At 45.9% G+C, this 25,635-nt stretch overlaps 1 protein-coding gene across 1 annotated transcript in view; it reads right to left on the minus strand.

Annotated features, from left to right (window-relative positions):
- Positions 1-25,635, minus strand: part of klhl4 (kelch-like family member 4) — a 288,626-nt gene that overhangs the window by 120,135 nt on the left and 142,856 nt on the right. Inside the window, exons 2-4 of the mRNA XM_085996076.1 lie at positions 19,603-19,776; positions 18,108-18,244; positions 15,000-15,196 (exon numbers count right to left, since the gene is read on the minus strand). Coding sequence (XP_085852202.1) covers positions 15,000-15,196; positions 18,108-18,244; positions 19,603-19,776 — 508 coding nt within the window. The remainder of the gene's footprint in view (positions 1-14,999; positions 15,197-18,107; positions 18,245-19,602; positions 19,777-25,635) is intronic.

The raw sequence follows: 25,635 nt of genomic DNA on the forward strand, positions 1-25,635 counted from the left end.
TTCTCAGCTATTGAGGTCACCGACTCCTTGATTTTTGTACTTTGTATCGCGACTGATGATACACCTGCCCATTACATCACATTATTTAACTTATTCTTGTTTCTCTGCCTCTTGGTCTATTTCCATTAACTTTTGTAGACAGTAACAACTACAACTGCTTTCCTTGTGACTCCCAAGTAATGTGCCCGCAGTATGGACATGATTTTACTTACCTCAGCGGGTCTGTGGCGGGCGATGTCGGTGGCGGGTCACAGCCCCGCTGCTGGCTCCGTCCCGCTCTTTGAAACAACTTTGCGTTGATCGGGCTTGTTAAGCCCGTCCACCGTATTTCCCGGGCCAATTATAGGAAGCGGGTCTGGTGACATCATTCATGATGCGTCATCAGTCGGTTTCCTGAACGGGACCATGGCCAACTTTACCTTGACATTTGTGCTGTCAGTGTTCTACAGTGTTGAGGTGCTGCAAACACTGACAATCACTGCAGAGAGGCACAGGGCTGCACCCAGGCTCTCCCATGACTCCATCCATATGCTTATGAAGGGAGTCACAGCACGCATGGAGGTCCTCTTCCCTTCCCATGGGCAGAAGAGATCTCCCCAGGAGATCAACACAGCCTGGTTGCACATTGCACAGGAGGGCACAAGCAGGTCAGGTGGACCTGGGTGCAGTGGCGCAAACCTTTCAATGATCTCAGTAGATCACAAAAGGTTATTACAAAGCCACACTCAACCTCATCCTCCTGTGCCACTCATCTCATCCCCATCACTCCGCCTTCCCTACCCTACTCCAGCACATCCTTACTCACACCAACTTACCTTTGCCCTCCACCCATTCCTCTCTATCTATATTATCACATCCCCATCTCACTAGACACCCCTCACAATCACCCTCATCCTAGTGCAATTATACCACCTAACAACACACAAGGGTAGCCACTTGGATGTTTTATCCAATGTTTATGTAAAGTTTGTATTAATGTGCTGTTAAACAATGAAACCTTTATTTTCAACACTTTGCGTTCTTGGACAGATTTGTGTACACCTTTGGAAGTGACTTAGTGAGTTCCAGTGAATGGTGAGACATAATGGCAGCCCCCGCAATGGTGACGAGTGTGAAAGGAATGGCTTGCATCTGCGCTCACTCGGAGGTTGAACTCCAAACCATCGTCAACACCTTCATTGAAGTGTACAAGAGCATGGGCCTTATACTAAACATCCGTAAGACAAAGGTCCTCTACCAACCTTCCCCCGCCACACAGTACTGCCCCCCACCCCGATTATCAAAATCCATGACAAGGCCTTGGACAACATGGACCACTTTCCATACCTCGGGAGCCTACTGTCCAACACTGCCTTCAGTGTGCCAGTGCAGCCTTTGGTCGCCTGAGGAAGAGAGTGTTTGAAGACCAGGACCTCAAACCGGCACTAAGCTCATGGTCTACAGAGCAGCAGTGATACCCACCCTGCTGTATGCCTCAGAGACATGGACCATGTACAGCAGGCACCTCAAAGCACTGGAGAGGTACCACCAATGCTGCCTTCACAAGATCCTGCAAATCCATTGACAGGTTAGGCGCATCAACGTCAGTGTTCTCACTCAGGCCAACATCCCCAGCATCGAAGCTTTGACCATGCTCGATCAGCTCCGATGGACAGATCACATCATCCGCATGCTCGATACGAGACTCCCAAAACAAGCGCTCTACTCAGAGCTCTGACACGGCAAGAGAAACCCAGGTGGGCAGAGGAAACGCTTCAAGGACACCCTCAAAGCCTCCTTGAAAAGTGCAACATCCCCATCGAAACCTGGGAATCCCTGGCTCAAGACCGCACAAAGTGGAGGAGAAGCATCTGAGAAGGCGCCGAACACCTCGAGTCTCTTCGCCGGGAGCAAGCGGAAGCCAATCGCAAGCAGCGGAAGGAGCGGCCGTCAACCCAAGCACCCCACCCACCCGCCTCTTCAACCACCTTCTGCCCCACCTGTGACAGAGACTGTAGGCTAGATTTTCGTGGAGCCATCAGGTGGGGTTTCAGGCGTGTGGGGGGGGGGGGGGGGAAATCCCGAATTTGGGGGTCCCGACACCATCCCGCCCAAAACCCCGCCCCACGTAAGTTTCAGGGGCGGCGGGTACCCGCCCCGCACTGGGACCCGCCGAAACCAGGCGGGAAGGGATTAGTGCCAATTAACTGCCTGTTAACAGGTAGTTAACAGACAGTTTTTAGCCTAATCCCTATTTTGAGGGGTTTTGTGTGGGTTTCCCGACGGCTCCAAACCACGCCAGGTTAGAGCAGGCGGGCCGTCGGGTTGAATGAGTTGGAGGGGTCGCGATGTTGGCGCTCAGGTGAGTGATGGGTGCATGAGTGCAAAGGTAAGTGTGTTTGGTGTGTCTAAAGTGTGTAAAGAACTTTTACTTACCTGTACTTACCTTCACAGCCTTTCTTCCTGTAGCCGTCGGGAGCGTATCACTCAGCCAGTACTTAAAGCTGAACAGCTGCGATCTGTGAAAAGTGACAGCCTTCAGCTTTGAGTGCCGGTGAGACTTCTAACTGAGTCTGTGCAGAATGACTCATGGTAGAACTCAGACTGTCAGTGTTTGACAGCTTCAAACAGCTGTGAAACACTGATATTTCATCTGTCAAGAACTCGACAGATGAAATTTCAGCCTGTGACGTCACCTGTTGCCAGGTGGCCCTTAATTGGCCTGCTGAGCCTGCTGGGCGGGCTCAACAAGGTCAATCAAGGGAAAATTGCACAGATTAGCCGGACGTTGAAGTAGGCGGGTCAAAAACCCGAAAGGGGAAGTCCCGCCTTCTTCCCGACAGGTTCGGGAAAATCTACCCCTGTAGGTCCCATACTGGACTCATCAGTCACCTGAGAACTCATTTTTAATGTGGAAGCAAGACATCCTCAGTTCCGAGGGACTGCCTAAGAAGAAGAAGAGGTGAGTTTGAAAGGAATGGCTTGAGCATTGTAGGGATGCTTTATGGTGTTGTTGTGGGGTGATGCCAACCTGGCGCATCATGTGGCAGCCAGGGTGTACAGCATCAAGTGAAGTAAATCTGGCCATGATGAGGCCCTCCCTGGCCTCCCGGGCAGCAATGTGGTTGGGTGCTGATGTCCTCTGTCCTGTGCAGCATCAGTTGATTGCGGAGAAGGTTGGTGTTGTTGTTGGTGCTGCTGGAGTGCCTGGTACTGTTGATGTTGGGGCTGATCGTGGTGAGATTCTGAGGACTAAGGTAAGACAGTAGAAAAGGGCACCCATGTTGATGGAATAGATGGCAGGTGAAGTAGAGATGACAGAAGCATTCTGTCAATGGCAAGAGAGTTCTTCCAGAAGGTGATACTAGATGGAAAGTGGAAAGCCTGCAGAATTTGTGGTGGAAATGGACTGAGAAACAGCTTGTGGCTGAGGAAAGTGATGATCTGTCAGGTTGGAGCTTTTACTGTCCATTTGAAACTGTCAAGTAATCAGCTGGAGCAATGGGCCATTGAACTCCTGCCTCAGCTTGACAGCCATAGTTCCCAAACAGTGTGGTTCTCGTGGCCATGAAGTTAAAGTGAAAAGGTAAGTGAAAAAAGCCTGTTAATGATCTGTCAACTAGATGTTACTGAGATTAATTGGCTCCCCCGCCGCTGCCTGTTGGATCTGCTCAGCGCTGACAAACCGGACATTGGGAATGGCGTGTGGTGGTGGGTTGACAGCAGGGTCCCGACCCATTGTGGGAAAAAAACACTTTCCCACCCGACCTGCCACTGATCCCGCCTGCTGACCCCCCAAAAATTCCGGCTTATGTTACTTCTCTCATTATAAATGAGCCTCATCACTTGCATTAATTCAAGCTAAGTCAACTAATTTTCAGTATACAACTGTACCATCATAAGTTACACAGCACAGGAACCTTACTTCAGCATTCAGGGTCCAAAGTTCACATTTGAACAATGCTGTTGATGCCACATAACAATTAACTGTTCTACTTCTTACCATTTTAATTTTACAGTTGCACAGAAATTCCTTCAAGTTGTTAAATTCTTCTTTTGCAGTTACTATTTTCTGTTTAACCTCTTTTGTTTGTTATTTTTAGCTATCTGATGTCCTTAGATGACCCAATTAAACAATTTTGTCTGCTTTCTCGATTTCCATATTGTTCAATATCAACAATACTATATTAAAAAAGGAAAGACTTGCATTTATATAGCGCTATTCACAACCTCAGGACATCCCAAAGCACTTTACAGCCAATGAAGTACTTTTGAAGTGTCGTCACTGTTGTAATGTAGGGAAAGCAGCAGCCAATTTGTGCACAGCAAGCTCCCACAAACAGCAATGTGATAATGACCAGATAATCTATTTTAGTGATGTTGGTTGAGGGATAAATATTGGCCAGGTCACCGGGGAGGACTTCCCTGCTCTTCTTCAAAACAGTGTCATGGGATCTTTTAATGTCCATCTGTTAGGGTAGATGAGGCTTCAGTTTAACATCTCATCCAAAAGACAGCACCTCCCTGAGTACTGCCCTGAAATGTCAACATAGATTTTGTACTTAAGTCTCTGGAATAAGAAAAAAGTCCAAGCCTACAAAGGCTTACAGAACTGAGACCTTATCACCAATTTACTGACATCACTACAACCACTGAATAAGATGGCTTACAGAAATACTGTTAACCTGGATGTAACTTGAGTCCCCAGGTGGACAGTAATTAGATGGTTATTAGATGTTTCCAAAATGGCACTATGAATGCAAGAATTGTCACACACTTACCTCTTGAAAAACAACCAGATACTGATGCATTTTTGTACATATTACGGTGAAGGATAGAGTCCTGAGGAATTATTTTTTTTTCCACATATTGTACCACTTTGGGAGCACTTCCAGGTGAGATACTGCATGAGTTTCAGTGCAAGTTAAAACTCCTTTTAGCTGTGTGCCTCAATACCACTAAGAAAGACACCAAGTGGCATTCCCCTTCCTGCAGTAAGCACCCTTACAGCTGTCTGAATGAAGTTTACAGACCAGTGCCAATTTAATAGCAAATGCCTTGGGAGTTGGAACCAGGCTGCCTATTTCATACTGACCCTTACAGTGGGAAATGTCAAAAAAAAGCGAAGCAAAACTAATGTCTTAAAAATAGTTTCCAAGATATAAGCTACTGTAGGAATGGTCAAATTCCTATCTAGAGATTGAGTTTGATGGATTTTAATGTCAAACTAACGAGTTTAAACAGATGGATGCAAGAGAACTATGAATACAGGTCTTAACAGGTCGGAGGCTCCACGAGGACTGCCTGGGCGGTCCCGTGGATGGCGTCATGATGTCATCACGTTTTACCAACGTTTGGGTGATCACGTGATTAGCGGCATGACGTCATCGTGTTTGCCTACGCTCTTAAAGGGACCGCGCACTGTACATACAAACAGTATATACAATGGTACAGATTTAGTCTGCAGCTAACACCTCGTTAAAGGGAATTATGTACAGTTGTTCAGAGTCCCTCAGTGGCTCTGCCACATGCGCCCCCCCAGAATTGTCTTTAACGGAAAAAGTCAAACGGTGAGGGGGTCTGACAAGCCTGTCAGAACGACACCTGTATTCCCGAAGCGGAAGCTGTTGGATGGCGGGCGGTCTAACAGGCGGTTGCACTTGTTCTGGCGTGACGACGGTGGGCGGCTGACCTCATCTCGGTGGCTGTGCGGTCTCGACGGGACGGTCAAGGTCCAGGTGCACTGGCTTCAAACGGTCGACTGAAACGTGGTCCAGTTTACCACCGACATCCACCTTGAAGTTTTGTCTCCTGCCTCTAACACGCGGAAAGGACCAGTGTATGGGGCCTTTAGCGGATCCCGGTGAGCACCGTGGCAGATGAACATGTAGTCAGCTTTTTTCAGATCTGCCGGAACGTGAGAGCCCTGAAACCCGTGATGCGATGTGGGAACCGGCGCGAAACATCTGGCTGTTTCCTGGTGGCTGATAAGCTGGCGTGAGGCAGACCATGGCTCCGTTGGTGTTGGCAGGAAATCCCCTGGCACTCGCAGCGGCTGACCATGAATGAGCTCTGCCACGGAAGAGTGAAGATCTTCCTTGGGGGCCGTGCAAAGGCCCAACATGACCCACGGCAGCTTGTCTGCCCATCCAGCGTCTTGGAGGCTGGCCCTCAGTGCGGCCTTAAGCGATCTGTGAAAACGTTCGCACAGACCGTTCGCTTGTGGGTGGTAGGCTGTGGTGCGGTGTAATTTGACACCGAGTCCTTGAGCCACCGCATTCCAGAGCTCGGAGGAAAACTGCGGTCCCCGGTCCGAAGAGATGTCAGCAGGCACTCCAAAACGGGCGACTCATGAAGAGATGAATGCCCTGGTCACGTCTGCTGAAGTAGTAGAGGACAGGGGAACCGCCTCTGGCCATCTGGTGGTGTGATCTACTATGGTCAGGATGTGCGTAAAACCATGTGAAGGTGAAAGTGGTCCTACCAGGTCCACATTAATGTGGTCAAACCGACGCTCAGGAACTGCAAAGGTGGCCAATGGAGCCTTGATGTGGCGCTGTACCTTGGCCTTTTGGCAGACCACGCAGGTGTTGGCCCAGTCGCGGACATCTTTATGCATGCTCCGCCAAACGAACTTAGATGACATTAGCTTCTGAGAAGCCTTCATTCCTGGATGTGACAACCCATGTATGGCGTCAAACACCTTGCGGCGCCAGGCGACCGGCACAATAGGGCGAGGGTCCCGAACGGAGACGTCACACAGCAACGTGGTACCAGCTGAATGGAACCTGACGTCGGCCAACTGGAGGCTAGTGGTGTTGGTGCGGTAAGCCTGCACTTCTGGGTCTGAGACTTGGTCTGCTGCCATGAGGGCATAGTCGATGCCCAGCTGGACTGCATGCACGGTCACGCGGGAGAGGCAATCTGCCACCAGGTTGTCTTTACTGGCCATGTGCTGAATATCTGTGGTAAATTCGGAGATGTATGTCAGCTGACGTTGTTGTCGAGATGACCACGGTTCGGCAGTCTTGGCCATGGCAAAGGTCAGTGGCTTATGGTCGACGAAGGCGGTGAAAGGACGTCCTTCCAACAAGAACCAGAAATGGCAGATGGCCAGAAAAACGGCTAGTAACTCCCTGTCGAAAGTACTGTACGCCCGCGCGTTATGCCGCAGTTGATGGCTGAAGAATGCCAACGGCTGCCACGTCCCGTTCACCCACTGTTCCTGAACAGCGCCGATTGCGTAATCTGATGCGTCGGTGGTGAGGGCGATGGTGGCTCCTGGTAGCGGGTGCGCCAGCATGGTCGCGTTGGCTAAGGCGCTCTTGGTGTTGGTGAATGCCCGGTCCATGTCAACCGTCCAGCCTACCGGATCCTTGCCAGACTTGCCCTTGAGGGCCTCATACAGGGGCTGCATGAGCAGTGCTGCCTTAGGCACGAAACGGTGGTAAAAATTTACCATGCCGAGGAACTCCTGCAGGGCCTTTATGTTCTGCGGGCGTGGAAAGGCTGTCACCGCCTCTACCTTCGCTTGCAAAGGAACCACTCCCTCTGAGGTAATGCGATGTCCCAGGAAATCAATTTGGTGCAGGCCAAACTGACACTTGACTGGGTTGATAATCAGGCCGTGTTGGCTGAGGCGTCGAAAGAGGGTGCGTAGGTGAGAGATGTGTTCCTCCTTATTAGGACTAGCAATGAGGATATCATCTAAGTAGACGAAAAGGAACTTGAGGTCCCGCAGCACGGGGTCCATGAGGCGCTGGAAAGCCTGGGCGGCGTTCTTCAACCCAAACGGCATCCTTAAAAATTCGAAGAGACCGAAAGGGGTGATGACTGCAGTCTTCGGGACGTCTTGCGGGTGCACCGGGACCTGGTGGTAGCCTCGGACAAGGTCAACTTTGGAAAAAACGGTGTTTCCTGCCAAATGGGCAGAGAAATCCTGGATGTGGGGGATCGGGTATCGATCAGGAGTGGTGGCGTCTTTTAGGCGCCGATAGTCGCCGCAAGGCCGCCATCCGCCGCCAGGTTTCGGAACGATGTGAAGAGGCGGAGACCAGGGACTATTCGACCTGCGAATAATCCCTAAGCGTTCCATTGTTGCAAACTCCGTCTTCGCGACCGCTAGCTTGCCAGGTTCGAGGCGCCGGGCCCGCGTGTGGACCGGGGGGCTGGTGGTGGTGATGTGGTGTTCCACACCATGTTTCATGGCCGTGGAGGAGAACGTGGGCCTGGTCAGGTCTGGAAAATCGTCTAGCAGGTGAGCCAACTCATTTGGAGTCGGGAAAGCGCAGGAGACGGTGCGCGACCTGGTGTTACTACGGTGGCAAGGGATAGAGTGAAACGTGGCCGCGTTGATCAGACGCCAGTTCCTTACATCAACCAGGAGGCCGTTGGTGCACAGGAACTCTGCACCGAGAATGGCTTGCAAAACCTTGGCTGTAACAAATTCCCAGATAAACCGCTGGCCGCCGAAGCACACCTGGACCCGCCGTCTGCCGAAGGTCCGAATAGCTCCGCCATTAGCCGCTTCGAGGGGGAGGCCGTGCCTCCCAGCCTGTACATCAAGAGCTGACGCGGGTAGAATGCTGCACTGCGCTCCGGTGTCGCACAGGAACCGACGACCGGAGAGGGTATCTGTGATGAAGAGCAGCTTGCCTGCATTGCCGATTGCCAGCGCGGCTGCAGGGCACCCGTTAGACCCGTTCTTCATTGGACGGAGTTGTTGTTTTTTATTTTTTTTGAGAGAAACTGCAGGGAGGGCGGCAACATCTCGCCTTCGCGCCAAACCACGCGTGGTAGAAGCACAGCCCCGCGGGCTGAGGAGCTGGGGCGGCATCTGTGGGGGATGGACGCCTCATGGCAGCGCAATACTGTTGCGTAACTGCAAATATTTTGTCTGCCTCGGCAGCGAGCGCTGCGCAGTCTTCGACCTCGGATCTCGCCAAGGCCGCTTGCACTTGCTCCGGTAATTGGCTGAGGAATAACTCTCTGAAGAGAAAGCATTCTGGTTCAGAGCCGAGGAGTGTGAGCATTTGGCTCAGCAGCTCGAAAGGTTTGGAGTCCCCGATCCCGGGCATAGCGAGCAGCCGACGGGCGCGCTCTGATTTCGTGAGCCCGAAAACCTGTAGCAACCGCGCCTTGAGGGTCTCATACTTGCGGTCCGCTGGGGGGTTCCCGAGAAGACTGATGATCCGCGAGGTGGTAGAGCCGTCGAGTGCGGAGACCACTTATAAGTATCGGATCTGATCCTCAACGATGCCTCTCAGGGCGAACTGGGCTTCAACTTGGATGAACCACGAGGTCGCTTGTTGCCCCCAGAACTGCGGCAGCTTCAACGAAACAGCATTTGCCTCCATGCTGTGTTCCTTTTGCGAAATCTGTAATGTATGTACCTTTAAGGGGAGAACTACTTTTTACAGCTCCTGTATAATGTAGTACCGGCAGTGACCACACTTGTATATAAACCCTGAGTAGGGATTTGTAAAGTTAGTTCCAGAGTAACCCTCATTCAGTAAACACCTGTTGATCGTTCCCTGCAGTCTCTTGTCTGATTCTTGAAGGACACAACAACAAGATACACGGATCTAACATTGGCGACGAGCAGATTCAAACCTACCTGCAACTCTGCATCACCTCCCAGGGATTCACTCCTGGAGAACAGTGGAAGAAGGCCGAGTCCAGAAGCACGGGCGTCGACCATGGGAAACCCCCCAGTCATCCAGCGGAGATTTGAGCATCGCAGGGGAGGCTGTCGAGAGCCAGGCTTGGCTTTCCAGTCACGGTGGTCCAGCGAAACGGGGCTGGCAACAGGTACTGCGCAGACCCTTCCCAGACAGCGGCGGCTAGAGCCGACCGACAGCACAGAAAAAGGCCGAGCAGCGTCGACGGGGGAGAGAGAGAGAGGGTAGAGCGCACAGGGCGCAGCCGGTGTTCAGGACCGAGGGGCATCAATGGGGGAGAGAGGCGAGAGAGAGCAGAGCGCAGCCGGTGTTCAAGGGCCGAGCAGCGTCAGCGGGGAAGAAAGGAAAGCACGGGAGACGCCATTTTAAGCCGCAGCAGGGAAGAAAGGAAAGCGCGGGAGACGCCATTTTAAGCCAGTCTAACCACACCCAAAAATGCCGAAGAGTGGCAGTATCACAGCGTTCGACAATGAAGTCGAAGATTGGACAACATATGTCGAACGCATAGAAGTATACTGCAAGGCGAATGAAGTGCCAGATGACAAGAAAGCGCTGGTATTGTTGAATTCAATGGGTGCAAAAACGTATGGCTTACTATGAAACCTAGTAACCACAGAGAAGCCAGTAGAAAAGGATTTCGAAAACACAGTGTCAATCCTACACGACCACTTAAACCCCACACCGCTGCTGATAGCAGAAAGATTTAAGTTTCACAAAAGGAACCAGCATAAAGATGAAAGTAATGCTGAGTATTTAACGGAACTGCGCAAGCTATCGAAACACTGCCAGTTTGGAACGGGACTAGCAGATACTTTAAGGGACAAGTTTGTGTGTGGGCTTCAAAGTGAAGGAACCCAGAAACGGCTTCAATCAGAAAAGGATCTTACGCTGGACAAGGCTTTCAACATTGCAGTATCACACGAAGCAGCAGCACAGGGCGTGGCAGAGATACAACGGAGACCGCAAGAATATGGCACAAATGAAATGTCATACGGAACAGTGAAGTGCTATCGCTGCGGCAGAACAACACACGACCATAAGGATTGCTGGTTCAAGGGCAAAGTGTGCAGACAGTGTGGAAAAGAAGGACACATAGCAAGAGTCTGCAGGTCGGGAAAGAAAACCAGCAGCAAGAAATCTCCACATGAGAAGTACAAGAAGGTACATAAGGTGACGGCGAGTAGTTCAGATGAACAGAAAAGTGATACAGACTCCAGAAGCAAGGAGCTGGATTGTCTGAAACTACATAATGTGATCAAAACGGAGGATCACCAGACTATCTGGGTCACGCTCAAGATAGCAGGAGTCCAAGTGAAAATGGAATTGGACACAGGATCAGCCCTAACAGTCATAAACCGAAGGGACTACAAGCGGCTATTCTCACATATACCCTTGAGAGATACAAAGGTTGTCTTGAAGACGTACACGGGGCAAAAAGTCTACCCCAAAGGAAAAATAAGGGTGAACGTTATATATAACGGCAAGGAAACACCAAAAATGGACGTATATGTATTGCCAGATGGAGGACCACCACTACTAGGACGTGAATGGATCCGGAAGATACAGCTAGATTGGCATTCCATACAAGCATTGAGTGTAGGTGCCAAAAAGGATGACGACGTCACACCTGGACGACTGTCAAAAATGCTAACTGACGCACAAGAAGTGTTCCAGCAGGGACTCAGAACACTAAAAGGCATAACAGCGATGATCAAAATAGAGGAAAATGCAAGCCCAAAGTTTTTTAAGGCCAGACCGGTACCTTATGCGATCTGCCCAGCCGTCGAAGCAGAGCTGGAAGGTTTGGAACGTTCAGGAGTACTGTCCAAAGTGGACTGGAGCGAGTGGGCTACACCCATCGTTCCTGTAATGAAGAGGTCGTTGAGTAATACGCCTGGGGAACCAAAGAAGGTTCGCATCTGTGGGGACTTTAAGGTGACAGTGAACCCAGTCCTTCACACTGTACAAAATCCGCTTCCGCAGATTGAAGATATTTTCGCCTCGCTATCTGGAGGGAAACGCTTCACTAAGATTGATCTGGCCCAGGCGTACCTGCAAATGGAGGTAGAAGAAGCCTCGAAACAGTACCTCACGATCAACACTCATAAAGGTCTCTACCAATACAATCGGCTGGTGTTCGGGGTAGCATCAGCTCCGGCTATTTGGCAAAGGGCAATGGATCAAGTCCTGCAAGGGATTCCAGGGACCCAGTGTTATTTGGATGACATCCTGGTCACGGGCGAAAATGACAGTGATCACCTCGCCAACCTGGAGCAGGTGCTCACTAGATTGAAGGAATATGCGCTCCGAGCTAATCGCCACAAATGCGAGTTTTTCCAGAAGCAGATCTCGTATTGTGGCCACGTTATTGATAAAGAGGGGTTACATAAGTCCCCTGAAAAGATTGAGGCAGTAGTCAAGGCTCCAGCACCGGAAAATGTGTCACAACTGAGATCGTTCCTCGGGCTGGTGAACTACCACCATAAGTTCTTGCTGAATTTGTCTACAGTACTACACCCACTGAACACCCTACTGCAAACGGGGGTACCATGGAAGTGGAGTGACGAATGTAAACGAGCTTTCCAGAAGAGCAAAGCATTGATCACATCAAAAGAGGTGTTGGCTCATTTCAACCCAGCACTACCAATTCAGTTGGCGTGTGATGCATCACCCTATGGCATTGGAGCGGTGCTGTCGCACAAATTCCCGGACGGCTCGGAGAGGCCAGTAGCCTTTGCGTCTCGGTCACTAACCTCAGCCGAGTGTAACTTCACCCAGATTGACAGGGAGGCCCTCAGCCTAGTGTGGGGAGTGAAAAAGTTCAATCACTATCTGCACGGGCAGAAGTTCACCTTGCTGACTGACCACCAACCACTTGTCTCCATCTTTAATCCAAAGAAGGGCGTTCCGGTGATGACTGCGCAACGGCTACAAAGATGGTCCCTTTTTCTAGGGGTGCACCAGTATGAAATTGAGTATAAGGGCACGAAACAGCATGGAAACGCTGATGGGCTATCACGCCTGCCACTGCCTACTGCGGAGGAAGCACCAGCAGTGGACCCTGTCGAAATATTTCATTTGACAATAATTGAATGCTTGCCAGTAACTAACGCTGGTATAGAGAAGGAGACCCGAAATGACCCGACACTGTCTCGGGTATATGATTTGACGGTGAAGGGATGGCCAGCACATGGCGACTCACTGTTGCCAGCATTCTCATCCAGAAGAGAACAGCTGTCAGTATGCCACGGGACCTTGATGTGTGGATCCCGAGTGGTAATTCCACCCAAGTTAAGGGAGAGAGTGCTCAAAGAGCTTCACGAAGGTCATCTGGGAGGGGTGAAAATGAAAAGCCTTGCTAGGGCTTATGTGTGGTGGCCGGGGATCAATCAGCAAATCGAGGACCTGACAAAGAGCTGCTCAGGATGCCAGAAGGTCCAAAATGCACCACCACATGCCCCTCTACACCCATGGGAGTGGCCCTCATCTCCATGGCAACGGGTGCATATTGATTTTGCTGGTCCATTCATGGACTCAATGTTTTTAATAGCCGTGGATGCGCACTCGAAATGGCCTGAGGTGATCAAAATGTCCTCCACCACCACGGAGAAAACTATTGCAGTCCTACGGACCATTTTTGCCAGGAACGGCTTGCCAGAGCAGATTTGCTCTGATAACGGACCACAGTTTGTGTCCGAAGAGTTTCGAAGATTTATGAAAAGGAATGGGGTAAGGCATTACACATCCGCCCCGTATCATCCAGCCACAAATGGATTGGCTGAGAGGTTCGTACAAACCTTTAAAAAATCAGTAAGGGCCATGTGCGATGACGACATTCCATTGCAGCATAAGGTGGACAATTTCCTGTTAGCCTACAGAAATGCGACACATGCAGTCACCAACCAGGCCCCGGCCATGATGTTCTTTAACCGAAGGTTGAGATCTCGTCTGGATTTGCTCAGACCAAATGTACGAAGAGATGTTGAGAATAAGCAATTCCAGCACATCCATGAGAAGCCAACAAGGAGCTTCAATGTAGGGCAACCAGTCTTGGCCCGCGACTACCGAACAGAGAAATGGCAACCAGGAACGATATGCACACGGCAGGGGCCAATAATGTACACAGTGGATATTGGGGAGAATATTGTGAGATGCCATGCTGACCAGATCCTAGAGTCACAGGAACGAGTCAACCCCATGTCTCGCCCATACGTACCTGGTGATGAACCCGACGTACAGGTAGCATCTACCCCAGAAACAGTAGCATCGGAAGCGGATGAACCAACCGACGACAGGGGGCCAGAATCGCCTCCACACCAAGAGCAAGACACTCGGGAAAGGCGCTATCCAGAAAGGATCAGGAAGCCTCCCCAAAGACTGAATTTATAAATAGACTATTTTCAGTTAATGTTGCATGTTAAAAGTGTTAATTGTAATTAGTTTGATATTTAATTGTTAAATGAGTGTTATGGTACTGTTAATCTAAAAGGGGAGGAATTGTAATGTATGTACCTTTAAGGGGAGAACTACTTTTTACAGCTCCTGTATACTGTAGTACCGGCAGTGACCACACCTGTATATAAACCCTGAGTCGTGATTTGTACAGTTAGTTCTAGAGTAACCCTCATTCAGTAAACACCTGTTGATCGTTCCCTGCAGTCTCTTGTCTGATTCTTGAAGGACACAACAACAAGATACACGGATCTAACAAAATCCGTTCACAAACGTCAGGGTCACCAATGTAGGAATGGTCAAATTCCTATCTAGAGATTGAGTTCGACGCAGGCAATCAATCAAAAAGGTTTCTAATGTCAAACTAACGAGTTTAAACAGATGGATGCAAGAGAACTATGAATGACGTCATCGCGTTTTTCCTGCGTTTGAGTGATCACGTGATTAGCGGCATGACGTCATCGCGTTTGCCCGTGCTCTTAAAGGGACCGCGCACTGTACATGCAAACAGTATATACAATGGTACAGATTTAGTCTGCAGCTAACACCTCGTTAAAGGGAATTATGTACAGTTGTTCAGAGTCCCTCAGTGGCTCTGCCACACTACAACATTTAATGTACAAAAATGTTTATATGTAATAATTCTAGGGAGTCGCTTCATGAATGACCATGCTTACAGCAATTTTGTAGTCAAAAACTTGGTGACTGTCTCACTTGATAAATACTGCACAGTCATCAGATAGCCAGGCAAGGTGGTGATTTGCAATAATTTCCTGCTGTGGGTTCAAGTTTTAGGACCTTGCTTTTCTCTTCACTTGGAAAATTCCAATTTGGAATTGCATCTAGAAACAGTGACAAAAGCTATATGTTAATCTGTGAAGTCCTTACCGTGGTATAGCTGTGAGCCACCTTAAGCAGATTCATGCAGCCTTGAGCATCAGCGAAGGACCTTATTCCCAAGCAATTTGATGGATGGAGCTGTTTCATGAGGAAGTTGCAGCACACCTCCACCACTTGAGAGAGCTGAAGAAGACATGCTGCAGCCAATAAGCTCTCTATAGTTTCCTCTTTTAGCTCCAAGAGACCTGTGAGACAAACACCAGGACTAGTCAACAGCAAAGTTGTTTCTTACAGGGGAGTGAAAGATATTTTAAACTTGGCAGCTGAAGGTCAAGGATTAAAGGAGCACAGATATCTCTGAGGGTTGTGCGCTGGAGGAGATTACAGAGATAGAGAGGGTCGAGGCCAAGGAGCGATTTGAAAACAATGATGAGAATTTTAAAGTCGAGGCGTTGCTTAACTGGGAGCCAATGTAGAGCAAGGCCATGCTCCTCAATGCTTTAGCTTGTGTTACAATTAAAATATGATGTAGTATTTACATATTGGTGACATCTAGTGGAAGAATATCAATACTATATGAAGCACTATAATTTTATACTGAGAGGCCCTCCTATTTGAACAACTTAGATTCTTTTTATTGAGTCTCAGCTCTCTCTCCAGTGTACACTTGGTTTTGGCTTGATACGATTGGTGCAGAAGTGATATCATTGAAAAACGTTGTTTTACTGCAAAGTGATTAGATAGATTTTTTGTTATAATCTGTGCAGAAAATTTTCTATCTTTTTTCCTTCTAATTAGTTATTTTCTATTTTGGCATTCACCAATCAGATTGCAACAGGAAATCTAACCAGTGACATTGCAGCAAAGAAGCTGCCGAGTTACAATTCAGTGAAAAATGTTTTTTAAAGAAATGCAGCCACCATGACACTGCCTCACCCAACACAATGGGTGGAAATTTGCAGTCGAAAATGTACCTCTGAAGTATGCCTCCGCCCCGAAAAAAAGTACAAAAGTACCTGGTGGCTCCCGGGCTTCGGAGTCTTCGGGTCCTGGGCCTCCAGGCATATGCCTGCCTAAAGGCCCATGGATACCAGGAGGAAGGTGGTTTGGAAGCGTCCCTGGGATCACATGGGCCAGGCCAACCAATTAGAAAGGGGGATGCCTCATAAGCTTATGAGAAATTCCCAAATAAATAAATGATTAATGCAATTCTAATAAAAATAAATATTCCCAGGTACAAAATTAATTAAAAGTCCCTTTGATTAAGCATTTAAAAAAGAAATTTAATTTTTTGAAAAATAATAAAAAACATTTTAATCCGGCCCAAAATTTACATGAATTAATTTTAAATGTTTTTGTATGTATTAATCATTTAAAAAATTTTAATTGAACATTTATTTTAACCCTTATGCTGGTAAAAGCAGGCCTTACCGGGCACAACGGTTTAGTGAGCATTTGTTGGGCAGTAGTTGGGCAACTCTGCACCAGCGAGACTGTTTCTGGGGCGCAGGCGGCCGATCTGTCGAGGAGAAACTTGGCAGATCACAAGTTCCGGGTTTTCGCGCATGCAGAAACCCGGAACTTGCGGGCGCCATTCTGAGGGCTTACGACGTACGCGGTCATCGGCCCCGCAAAATCCGGGCCATTATATCCTCTTAAGATAAACTTGATCACATAATTAATACATAACAAAGTCAATCATTTAAAAAAAGTTACAAACTTCCACATCCCTCCTTCCAATTGCTTCAACATCTCCCCGGATGAGGTGGACTGAGGCGGAAGCAGAGTCATGTAGGAGGCCCTGGGAATTAAATTCTTGGACTGAGGCGGGAGCAGTGTAATCTAGGTGGCATTTGGGCATGAAATTCCTGGAATGAGGTGGAATCAGTGTAATCTGGGCAACCCTTGGAATGAAATTCCTGGAATGAGGTGGAAGCATTTTAATCTAGGCGGCCCTCGGAATAATATTCCAGAAACTGAGGCCAGATCAGTGTAATCACATCACAGTAGCCTCGGCCCTGATCCCACCCCCATTTCCCCAGTCACAAGCAAGCAGACAACACCTCTGTAGCACATACCCCTGTACTCCAGGGCCCAGTTCGTCTCAGACCCAACATGAAGAATACACGGGAATGCACAGCAGACTAAAGACATGCATATCCCGGATTTCCTCCATTGCCAACCTTGTCCTTCTCGCTCAGGCCCTTCTATAGCACCCGTAACTTCTAGTTTCAACAGCTCCAGTCCCGTTGTGAGAAATTTATGGAGAAAAAGGCAGCGGTTACAGATCACTGAAGGAAAAGGATGCAGTTGGCAGAGATTGCTGGAGTAACAGAAGGAACACTAAGGTCAGTGAGAGAATTAAAGGGAGATGAAAATAAAGAGAAAAGGGGATAGTAACAGGGTCAGGGGAAAAATAATAGAAAAAGAAAAAGGAAAGTAATAGAAACTATGCAGAAAGAACAGAATGTTCTGTAAGCAGCAGCAGAATGAATTTGACCTCAGTCATGCCAGTTTAAAATAGAATTCCACTCTCCTTCCCCATCTGATAGATAAACGAAGCCCTTGAAAGTCAACGGCAAGAGCTGGGTGAAAAACAAAGTGGCAACATCAGTTCAATACAGGTCACATATATAGAACCAAAGCTTCATCTGAGCAATGTTATGGGTGATCTATGAGTAAATACAATTACTTATCATTTAAATCCAACATTTTTGCAAACTCTTTGGATTGATATACTTAAATTTTAAAAATACAATAATTTTTAGTTTCATTATTTGGATCACATGGCTCTGTGCCATCCATGTAGGATTGTTAAATGGCTAAAAATAAAAAAGGACTAAATATATATCACACTCTTGATCTGCGTGTGCTTGTGCGCAGGAACAACACTTGAGCATTTGACAGTTTTCCAAAACAGGAAGCATAACCCAGTTTTAAGTCCTCCACATAAGTACAGTATTTTAAAACAAAACATTCAATGCACATATCCTCTACCTTGAAACACGTTCAGAGTCAAGACAGTTGACTCAGATGTATTGTGAAATGCAACTGCTGTTTCCTTTATTGGAAATCTGAAATGGAGGTTGACCTCCAATATAGACATTGCTACTGAACTGATAAAATGTCCTCTATAAATATTACAGTACAAGTCACCTGTGTAAGCATAATGAACGAGTGCCTTAAGTGCATCTGGGTCTACACCTTCCATTTTAATTTCTTCTTGCTTGGCCTCGCGTACATCATTTGTAAACATGGCAGCAAAATAGTCTGAAACAGCGCTGAGGACTAGACTGAAAACAATGGAGATAACATCAGAGATAAACAGAAAGCTTCTAAATAAATACCACAGCACAAATGTTCTTGTCAACTTCATTATCCTGAAAGCCACACTTTAATCAAATATATTTTTGTATGTACATTTAATGCTTTTCATACCAGGAAGTTATTTAAGTCTACTGGACTACATTTAATGGACTTGCAATCTGCTATCAGATAAACATCAGTTTGATTACTGGTCAAGACACAATACATTGTAAATTATGCAGCATAATATAAAATACTGAAATTTAGATTTATAATTTCCATCAATTCATTAATGAAAACCATGAACAAACAAATTAAAATTTTGTCCTGTGATAGGCAGTCCCACAGGAAGTATTAATTATGTAAACATTAAGAATTTCTACATTGTTATAAGTTTTTAATGAATATTAATTTTGTTCTGCAGAAATAGGATTCAAACTTTGATTAGGCTTTGTGTAAGCACTGGCGTCTTGAGAAATAAGCCAAAAAGCCTTTAATCACCACCATCTGGCACTCCCAAGAGTTCAAAACAAGGACTGGGGAGAAATGAGGACAACAATTCCTGTTGTTCAGTTGTGGCCCATGTCTGTGAGAAGTTGCAATTTTAGTGGACTTCATTGTTGATTTATTAAAAATTACAAAAGTAAAGTCACATTAATTTCCTTTTCTCCAGGGTAATTCTAAAAATACTGACACAATTTTGTCATTGCCCTCAGCAATACTTTCTTTGTTGAAAGTGATTCTTAGTGGCAAGAAGATATATTGGTATTTTATAGGATGCCACACAAATAGGTGGTGCGTGATGAATAACTAAACCCACAATCTAGATGCTTTCTTGCCACAATATTACACCTCTTCCTTTCCTCTGTGTTTTACGACAGCACTGATGCTGATAGAAATTCCTGATGTTAAGGGGCTAAATTGGTATTTTGTTTAACAGCAGGACATATAGATATATGCCACCAGATGAATATTTGAATTCTACTATTCCTGTTGGCAGTGCTGCAAATTGAATAATAACTTGCCAACCATGTCAATAGTCTAGATGACCCTTCATATTCTTCACTTGTCCATTTTAATAGGTTTTTAATACACCCGAGTTTGCACAGGCTTTTGGGTTGATATGAAACAATGTAGTAAAACTTCTGATAAGTTGATAGACCAGTCTTTACTCTAATGTGGTATCATTAGGTGTTTTGAATTATTGGTAAAATAGCTCAAAGTGAACTATTTTGGCTTTTATCAACTGAACAGCACTGGTGGTCCCATGTGACCCGTGGAATATATTTCGCTAACAGTGAGTGAGCTAGTCCTATGATGCACTGAAATGTCGCTTGAACTTTACCGATGTGCAGGAATCTTATGATCTCCAGCAATCAGGAGAACATCACACAGTTGCTTGTGCTGGAGGTAGTTCTCCATTTTCCGAAATGTTTGCTCTGCATGATTCATTGACTGGAAGAACTCATCCGAACTACCGGAACTCATCCTGTTAGAAGAACAGCTGTTCAAAGGCAGCCTATGGACAAAGGAAGAGAATGTAGATTTATTAATGAAGCATTAGAAGCCAAACCTGCAATCATAAACACATTTTCCACTCAAGGTGTGTTTCAGAAATCTGCTGTGAAAGTCAATACTTAGTCAGTCTCTTTTAATATAAAACAAACAGAAAGCTAACAAACACCATAGTGCTTTGGATCTCTCTTGGGTTGAACAACATAAAGTTGGTTAAGCAGCTAATCAGTATTTAAGCAAAACTGATGAAGACTAGGATTTGCTAGTTGTTTTAAGTTTTACCATCAGTTGCCTTATATTTTTACTCTAAGTCTGCAGAAGTTCATTTCTTAAAATTAAGTAGAACTGTCATGAGAAAAGTTAGGCTGTTATGCTTGAGAAAAGCAGTCATTATTGGACTCTGCATACTTCATTAACATTACAGCATTAGTAAAATACCAAGGGGGAAAAATTGGGTATCGCCCATTTTGGGGCGCTAATATCGGCCGGGCGCAAAGTTTAGCGGCCAGCGCTAATTATTGCTTTCAACTGCAAAATTCACCTCTATCGCCCCTGGAGGTGATTTGAGCACTAAAGCAAGCGCTACACACCTCTCTTAAGGCGCTAGCGTTGGGGGGGCGAGGCACTACCTCAGAACGCTACCGAAGCTCAGGCGGTGTCAGTTAGCATGGAAGCCAAACAGACTGACGCCGTCCAGTTCTTAAAGAGGAAGGGTCATCTTTCTGGCCAGCCACACCCTGCTCATTGCAGCCTTGAATCTCGGCCAGGAGAGACCTCTAAAGCAATTGTGTTGGAAGCACTAATGGACAGGCCCAGGGAAAGAGCTCGGCACTTAGGAACCTCAAAAATGGTGCTGAGGACCAAAACTCCTTAGGACAACGTTAAATCTCTCCAGACGTCTCTCTCCCTCTCAACCTGCGTGTTCCAAAAATTTTGCCAACAAGAAAAAACAGGAAGCGCATGCCTTTAAATAGCGTTCCCCCAGCCCCTTCCCACCTTGAAAACATTTCCCACTACCTGTTGTTCCTAGTGGCAGGCGTTAAGGCAGAGGGAGCAACTCAATTTACGGTCCGGGACGCTACCGGGGCATTGCACACTTGCATGATGTCATGATCTGCGGGCGCAGGAGATCATGGCAGTAGTGTTTAGCGCCAGCACAAAACGATAGGTCAATTTTACGAGCGGCGCTAAAATCGCTGCACTCGGGCGCTGAGTTGCTAGCGCCCCATTAACACCCCCGGAGGCGCTAATGGGAAGTGCTAACCAACTGAATTTTTCCCCCCAAAAACCCATCCTTCACCATGCTATATTCTCTACCTCTTTAGATTGTGCCTACTTTACAAATAGTATCACTGAAAGTTAACATGCAGGTACAGCAAGCAATTAGGAAAGCAAATGGTATGTTGGCCTTTATTACAAGAGGATTTGAGTTTAAGAGTAAAGAAGGCTTACTGCAATTATGTAGGGCCCTGGTGAGACCACACCTGGAGTATTGTGTACATTTTTGGACTCTTTACCTTAGGAAGGATATACTTGCCATAGAGGGAGTGCAACGAAGGTTCACCAGACTGGTTTCTGGGATGGGGGGATTGTCCTATGAGGAGAGATTGAGTAGACTAGGCCTATATTCTCTAGAGTTTAGAAGAATGAGAGGTGATCTCATTGAAACATACAAAATTCTTACAGGGCTTGACAGGGTAGATGCAGGGAGGATGCTCTTATGTTCATTAATAAATAGACATTCTTATTATGAACACAGCTAGCTTTTGCTAGACACTTTTATTGAGGACATGTGGACTAGGTACAGTATCTGTAGAGGCTTCCATCTTGACTGCTGCCTTGTGGGTAGCCTAGTGCCTCATGGGTAATGTAGTCTTAATATACATACAGCTGGGTAGTGTAGTCTTATACATACAGCAATATACAGCTCTATGGCTCCACCTAGTGTCCACTATAGAATGACGTTATTGATCATTACATCCTCCTTTCTTTGAGGTTTAACAAAATCAATGTCAATCAACTTTCAAGAAAACAATAAAGATAATATCAGTAACACTTTTGTTAGTGCTCTATAAACATAAACATTTTCAAAACAGTCAACACATTTTCAAAGCTTTACATTGTACTCAAAGATTAAGTCTATCAGGCTTTTTTACTTCACGTGTGGATCTTCTCAACACGGGTAAGTCTGATGTGTCTTCATGAGATTGTTCTGGCGGTGAATGACAAGATGCAGTTGCGGCATTGTCATCAATCTGGTCTTGAATAGATCGAGGTCTCCTTGCGATCTTTGCTTGGAGAGGGTTTCAGTGTTTCCTTCACTCTTCATGCCATAACTCTCAATGTAGTCAATGCACTCTCGAAAAACTGCTGGCAGCTGGATCCCATCATACAGCATAGTCCTCTCAGCAGCCTCGGCTAATGGAACACCAAAGATTGGCCTGAGGAAAGAAGGAGTATCCACCGGAACTGCTTCCTGCTCTGGTGCAGGCTTCTTCTTTTTCTTTTTCTCTTTCCACTGCTTAACAACATCTGCTGCGATTATATCTTTGGACTTTTTCTCCTTGTGTTTTTCCTCTTTGTGCTTTTCTTCCTTTGGCTTCTCTTTGACCTTAAAGTCTTTTTCTTTCTTCTTGGAGAAACTAGGCTTTTTGAAGACATGGATACCCTTTGGCCTTTTCATCCTTGATGGGCTCTCTGCTTCATCACCTGAGTCATCTGGTCTGCTTATGGCACAGTTTATACAGTAGACTCTCTTGACCAGTTCTAAGTCTTCACAAGCTTTGTCACCTAGTATCGAATCAAGTCTTTCAGCCACAACAGAAAACATGAGATGATGCACTTTGTCTTTGACTGTCACTTTAAGTCTGCATACACCTAAGCTATCTATTTTCTGTCCATTATAGCTCTTCGGTAGTACTGACTTTTTCTGTATTTTTGGGCTTTTCTTTCATATTTTTAATGTCACTCATACTGATTAAGTTTGCTTTTGCCCCAGTGTCCAGTTTCAATGTAACTAATGCTCCATTTACCTGCAGTGGGATCATCCATTTGTCCTCTTTTACTGCATTGACGTTATGTTCAGCATTGTCCATTTCTGAGGGCTGCACATTTTCTGTATCCTTTTTGATATCGTCACATGACACCATTCATACAAAAAATGTCTCACTTAAATCAGTGTCCTCAATTACATTAACTCGTTGCCCTTTCTTAGTTTTTACTTTTGAAAAGCATTGTTTGGCAAAGTGATTCTTTCCATTACACTTTGTGCACATTTTTCCAAATGCTGGGCATTGTCTTAACTGGTGTTTGTAACCACAGCATTTACAATTAAAAATTTCATCCTCCGATTGCTTTTCATTTCTGTTCTGCCCACGTTTCTTCCCCTTGTAGGACACCGCACCTACAGCAGCATTATCATTCATTACAATCGCATCATTATTGATTTCACTGAAAGTCTTCGCGTGCTTTCGAGCTAGCTCGCTGGCTTGGCATATTTTCACCGCATTTTCTAAATTTAGTTCGGTTTCTCGCAACAGATGTTCCCTGACTTTTTTATCATGAATACCAAACACAATCTGGTCACGAATCATGGATGCTTTGAGCTCAGAGAAATTACATGTCTGTGCTTTCAGTTTCAGATCAGTTATAAAGCTATCAAAAGTCTCATTTTGCTGCTGTGTCTGAGAACGGAAGATGTATCTTTCATAAGTCTCATTCTTTTTGGGAGAGCAATGTGCATCAAATTTTTTTAGCACATCTTCTAATTTTTCTCTGTTCTCCGCTGGATTAAATACAAATGTATTAAATACTTCTATCGCCTGTGGGCCTGCAACCGTGAGCAGCAACGCTATCTTCCTTGCGTCTGGCTTCATACCGAATCCGATGGCTGCAATGTAGAGTTCGAATTGTTGTTTAAGAGTCTGCCAATTGTGGTCGATATTTCCTGTGAGTTTCAAATGCTCTGGTGGCTTCAAATTCTCCATGTCACTTTTCACAATTTTCAGCAGATCTTCACCATCCTGGTACCATCTTATGTTCATTAATAAATAGACATTCTTATTATGAACACAGCTAGCTTTTGCTAGTTACTTTTATTGAGCACATGTGGACTAGGTACAGTATCTGTAGAGGCTTCCATCTTGACTGCTGCCTTGTGGGTAGCCTAGTGCCTCATGGGTAATGTAGTCTTAATATACATACAGCTGGGTAGTGTAGTCTTATACATACAGCTATATACAGCTCTACGGCTCCACCTAGTGTCCACTATAGAATGACATGTTATTGATCATTACAGATGCTTCCCCTGGTTGGGGAGTCTAGAACCAGGGGTCAGTCTCAGAATGAGGGGTCGGCCATTTAGGACTGAGAGGAGGAGAAATTTCTTCACTCAGAGGGTGGTGAAACTTTGGAATTCTCTACCCTAGAGGGCTGTGGAGGCTCAGTCATTGAGTATATTCAAGACAGAGATCAATAGATTTTTGAATATTAAGGGAATCAAGGGATATGGGGATTGTGCAGGAAAGTGGAGATGAGGTAGATCAGCCATGATCTTATTGAATGGCGGAGCAGGCTCGAAGTGCCATATGGCCTACTCCTGCTCCTATTTCTTATGTTCTTATATTCCTGCAGCTGAACTAGAATTAATAGTTTTAAATGTATATAATTAAGAAAGCTCGCAAGCATTAAGCATGTATGATGTTAAGAGCTGAATTTCATTGATCACACAAAGACCAATGAGGGAACACGTGGCAAATCCATAACCTTCTGGGCTTGAAGGGTTAAATTATGAGGACAGGTTGAAAAAACTTGGCTTGTATTCCCTTGAGTTTAGAAGGTTGAGGGGTGATCTAATCGAGGTGTTCAAAATGATAAAGAGATTCGATAGGGTAGATACAGAGAAAATATTTCCTCTGGTGGGGGAATCCAGAACTAGAGAGCATGATCTTAAATTTAGAGCTAGGCCAAATCAGGAAGCACTTTTTCATGCAAAGGGTAGTGAAAATCTGGAACTCGCTCCTCCAAAAGGCTGTGGATGCTGGGTCAGTTGAAATTTTCAACACTGAGATCGCAAGATTTTTGTTAGGTAAGGGTATCAAGGGATATTGAGCAAAGGTGGGTAAATGGAGTTGAGGTACAAATCAGCCATGATCTAATTGAATGGGGGAATGGCCTACTCCTGTATCTATATTTCAAAGTTCATAGCAAAGTTCATACCAGAAATTATCTTGGCAAAGTAGTTATGTGTTTATCACAATTCAACTGTATTGTCAAGTTAATTTATAGAGATACCGTGCTTCTATTTTATGCTTGCATCCTGTAACCATTTTCAGCAGTTAATTTGTCATGGTTACCCAAAGTCGGGAATCCTTATTGCAGCATAAGACGGAAATTCTAGTCATTTAAGTTGTCAGCACTTTGTGTTGTTTTTATAAATGAAGGCAAACAACAGGAGGTTACACAATGTGAGAACAGTGGGACTGCAATCATTTATTTCTTCCCTTCAAATCTCAACAAACATTCAATTATCCAATATCCTACATGATCAGGAGAAATAGGCAAGCATTTCATCAGGTATAAACATTTTGCATTCATTTAAAGTATTCAAAGACTTTTAAACATGCAAAACAAAAAAATTGTCCATTAGTTTTCACACTATAGTACTAGTGCAATAGGGCACGTACAGAAGGGTTCATTAATGGTTTAATTGTAGCATCTTTGTATGGTAGGGGGCGGTGGGTTGGGTGAGGTAGCACAGCCAATCAGGGACTATCTCACCTGCTCCAGGGTGTTTCTGGGCTGGGACAATTTTTCTGTGAAGTTTCAAACAGTGATGAGAAAAAAGTCAATGGTGTAACATTGT

The sequence above is a fragment of the Somniosus microcephalus genome, chromosome 1 (genome assembly GCF_052327205.1).
Source record: "Somniosus microcephalus isolate GS21.2 chromosome 1, FLI_Smic_1.0, whole genome shotgun sequence".
In the NCBI taxonomy this organism is placed as follows: Eukaryota; Metazoa; Chordata; class Chondrichthyes; order Squaliformes; family Somniosidae; genus Somniosus; species Somniosus microcephalus.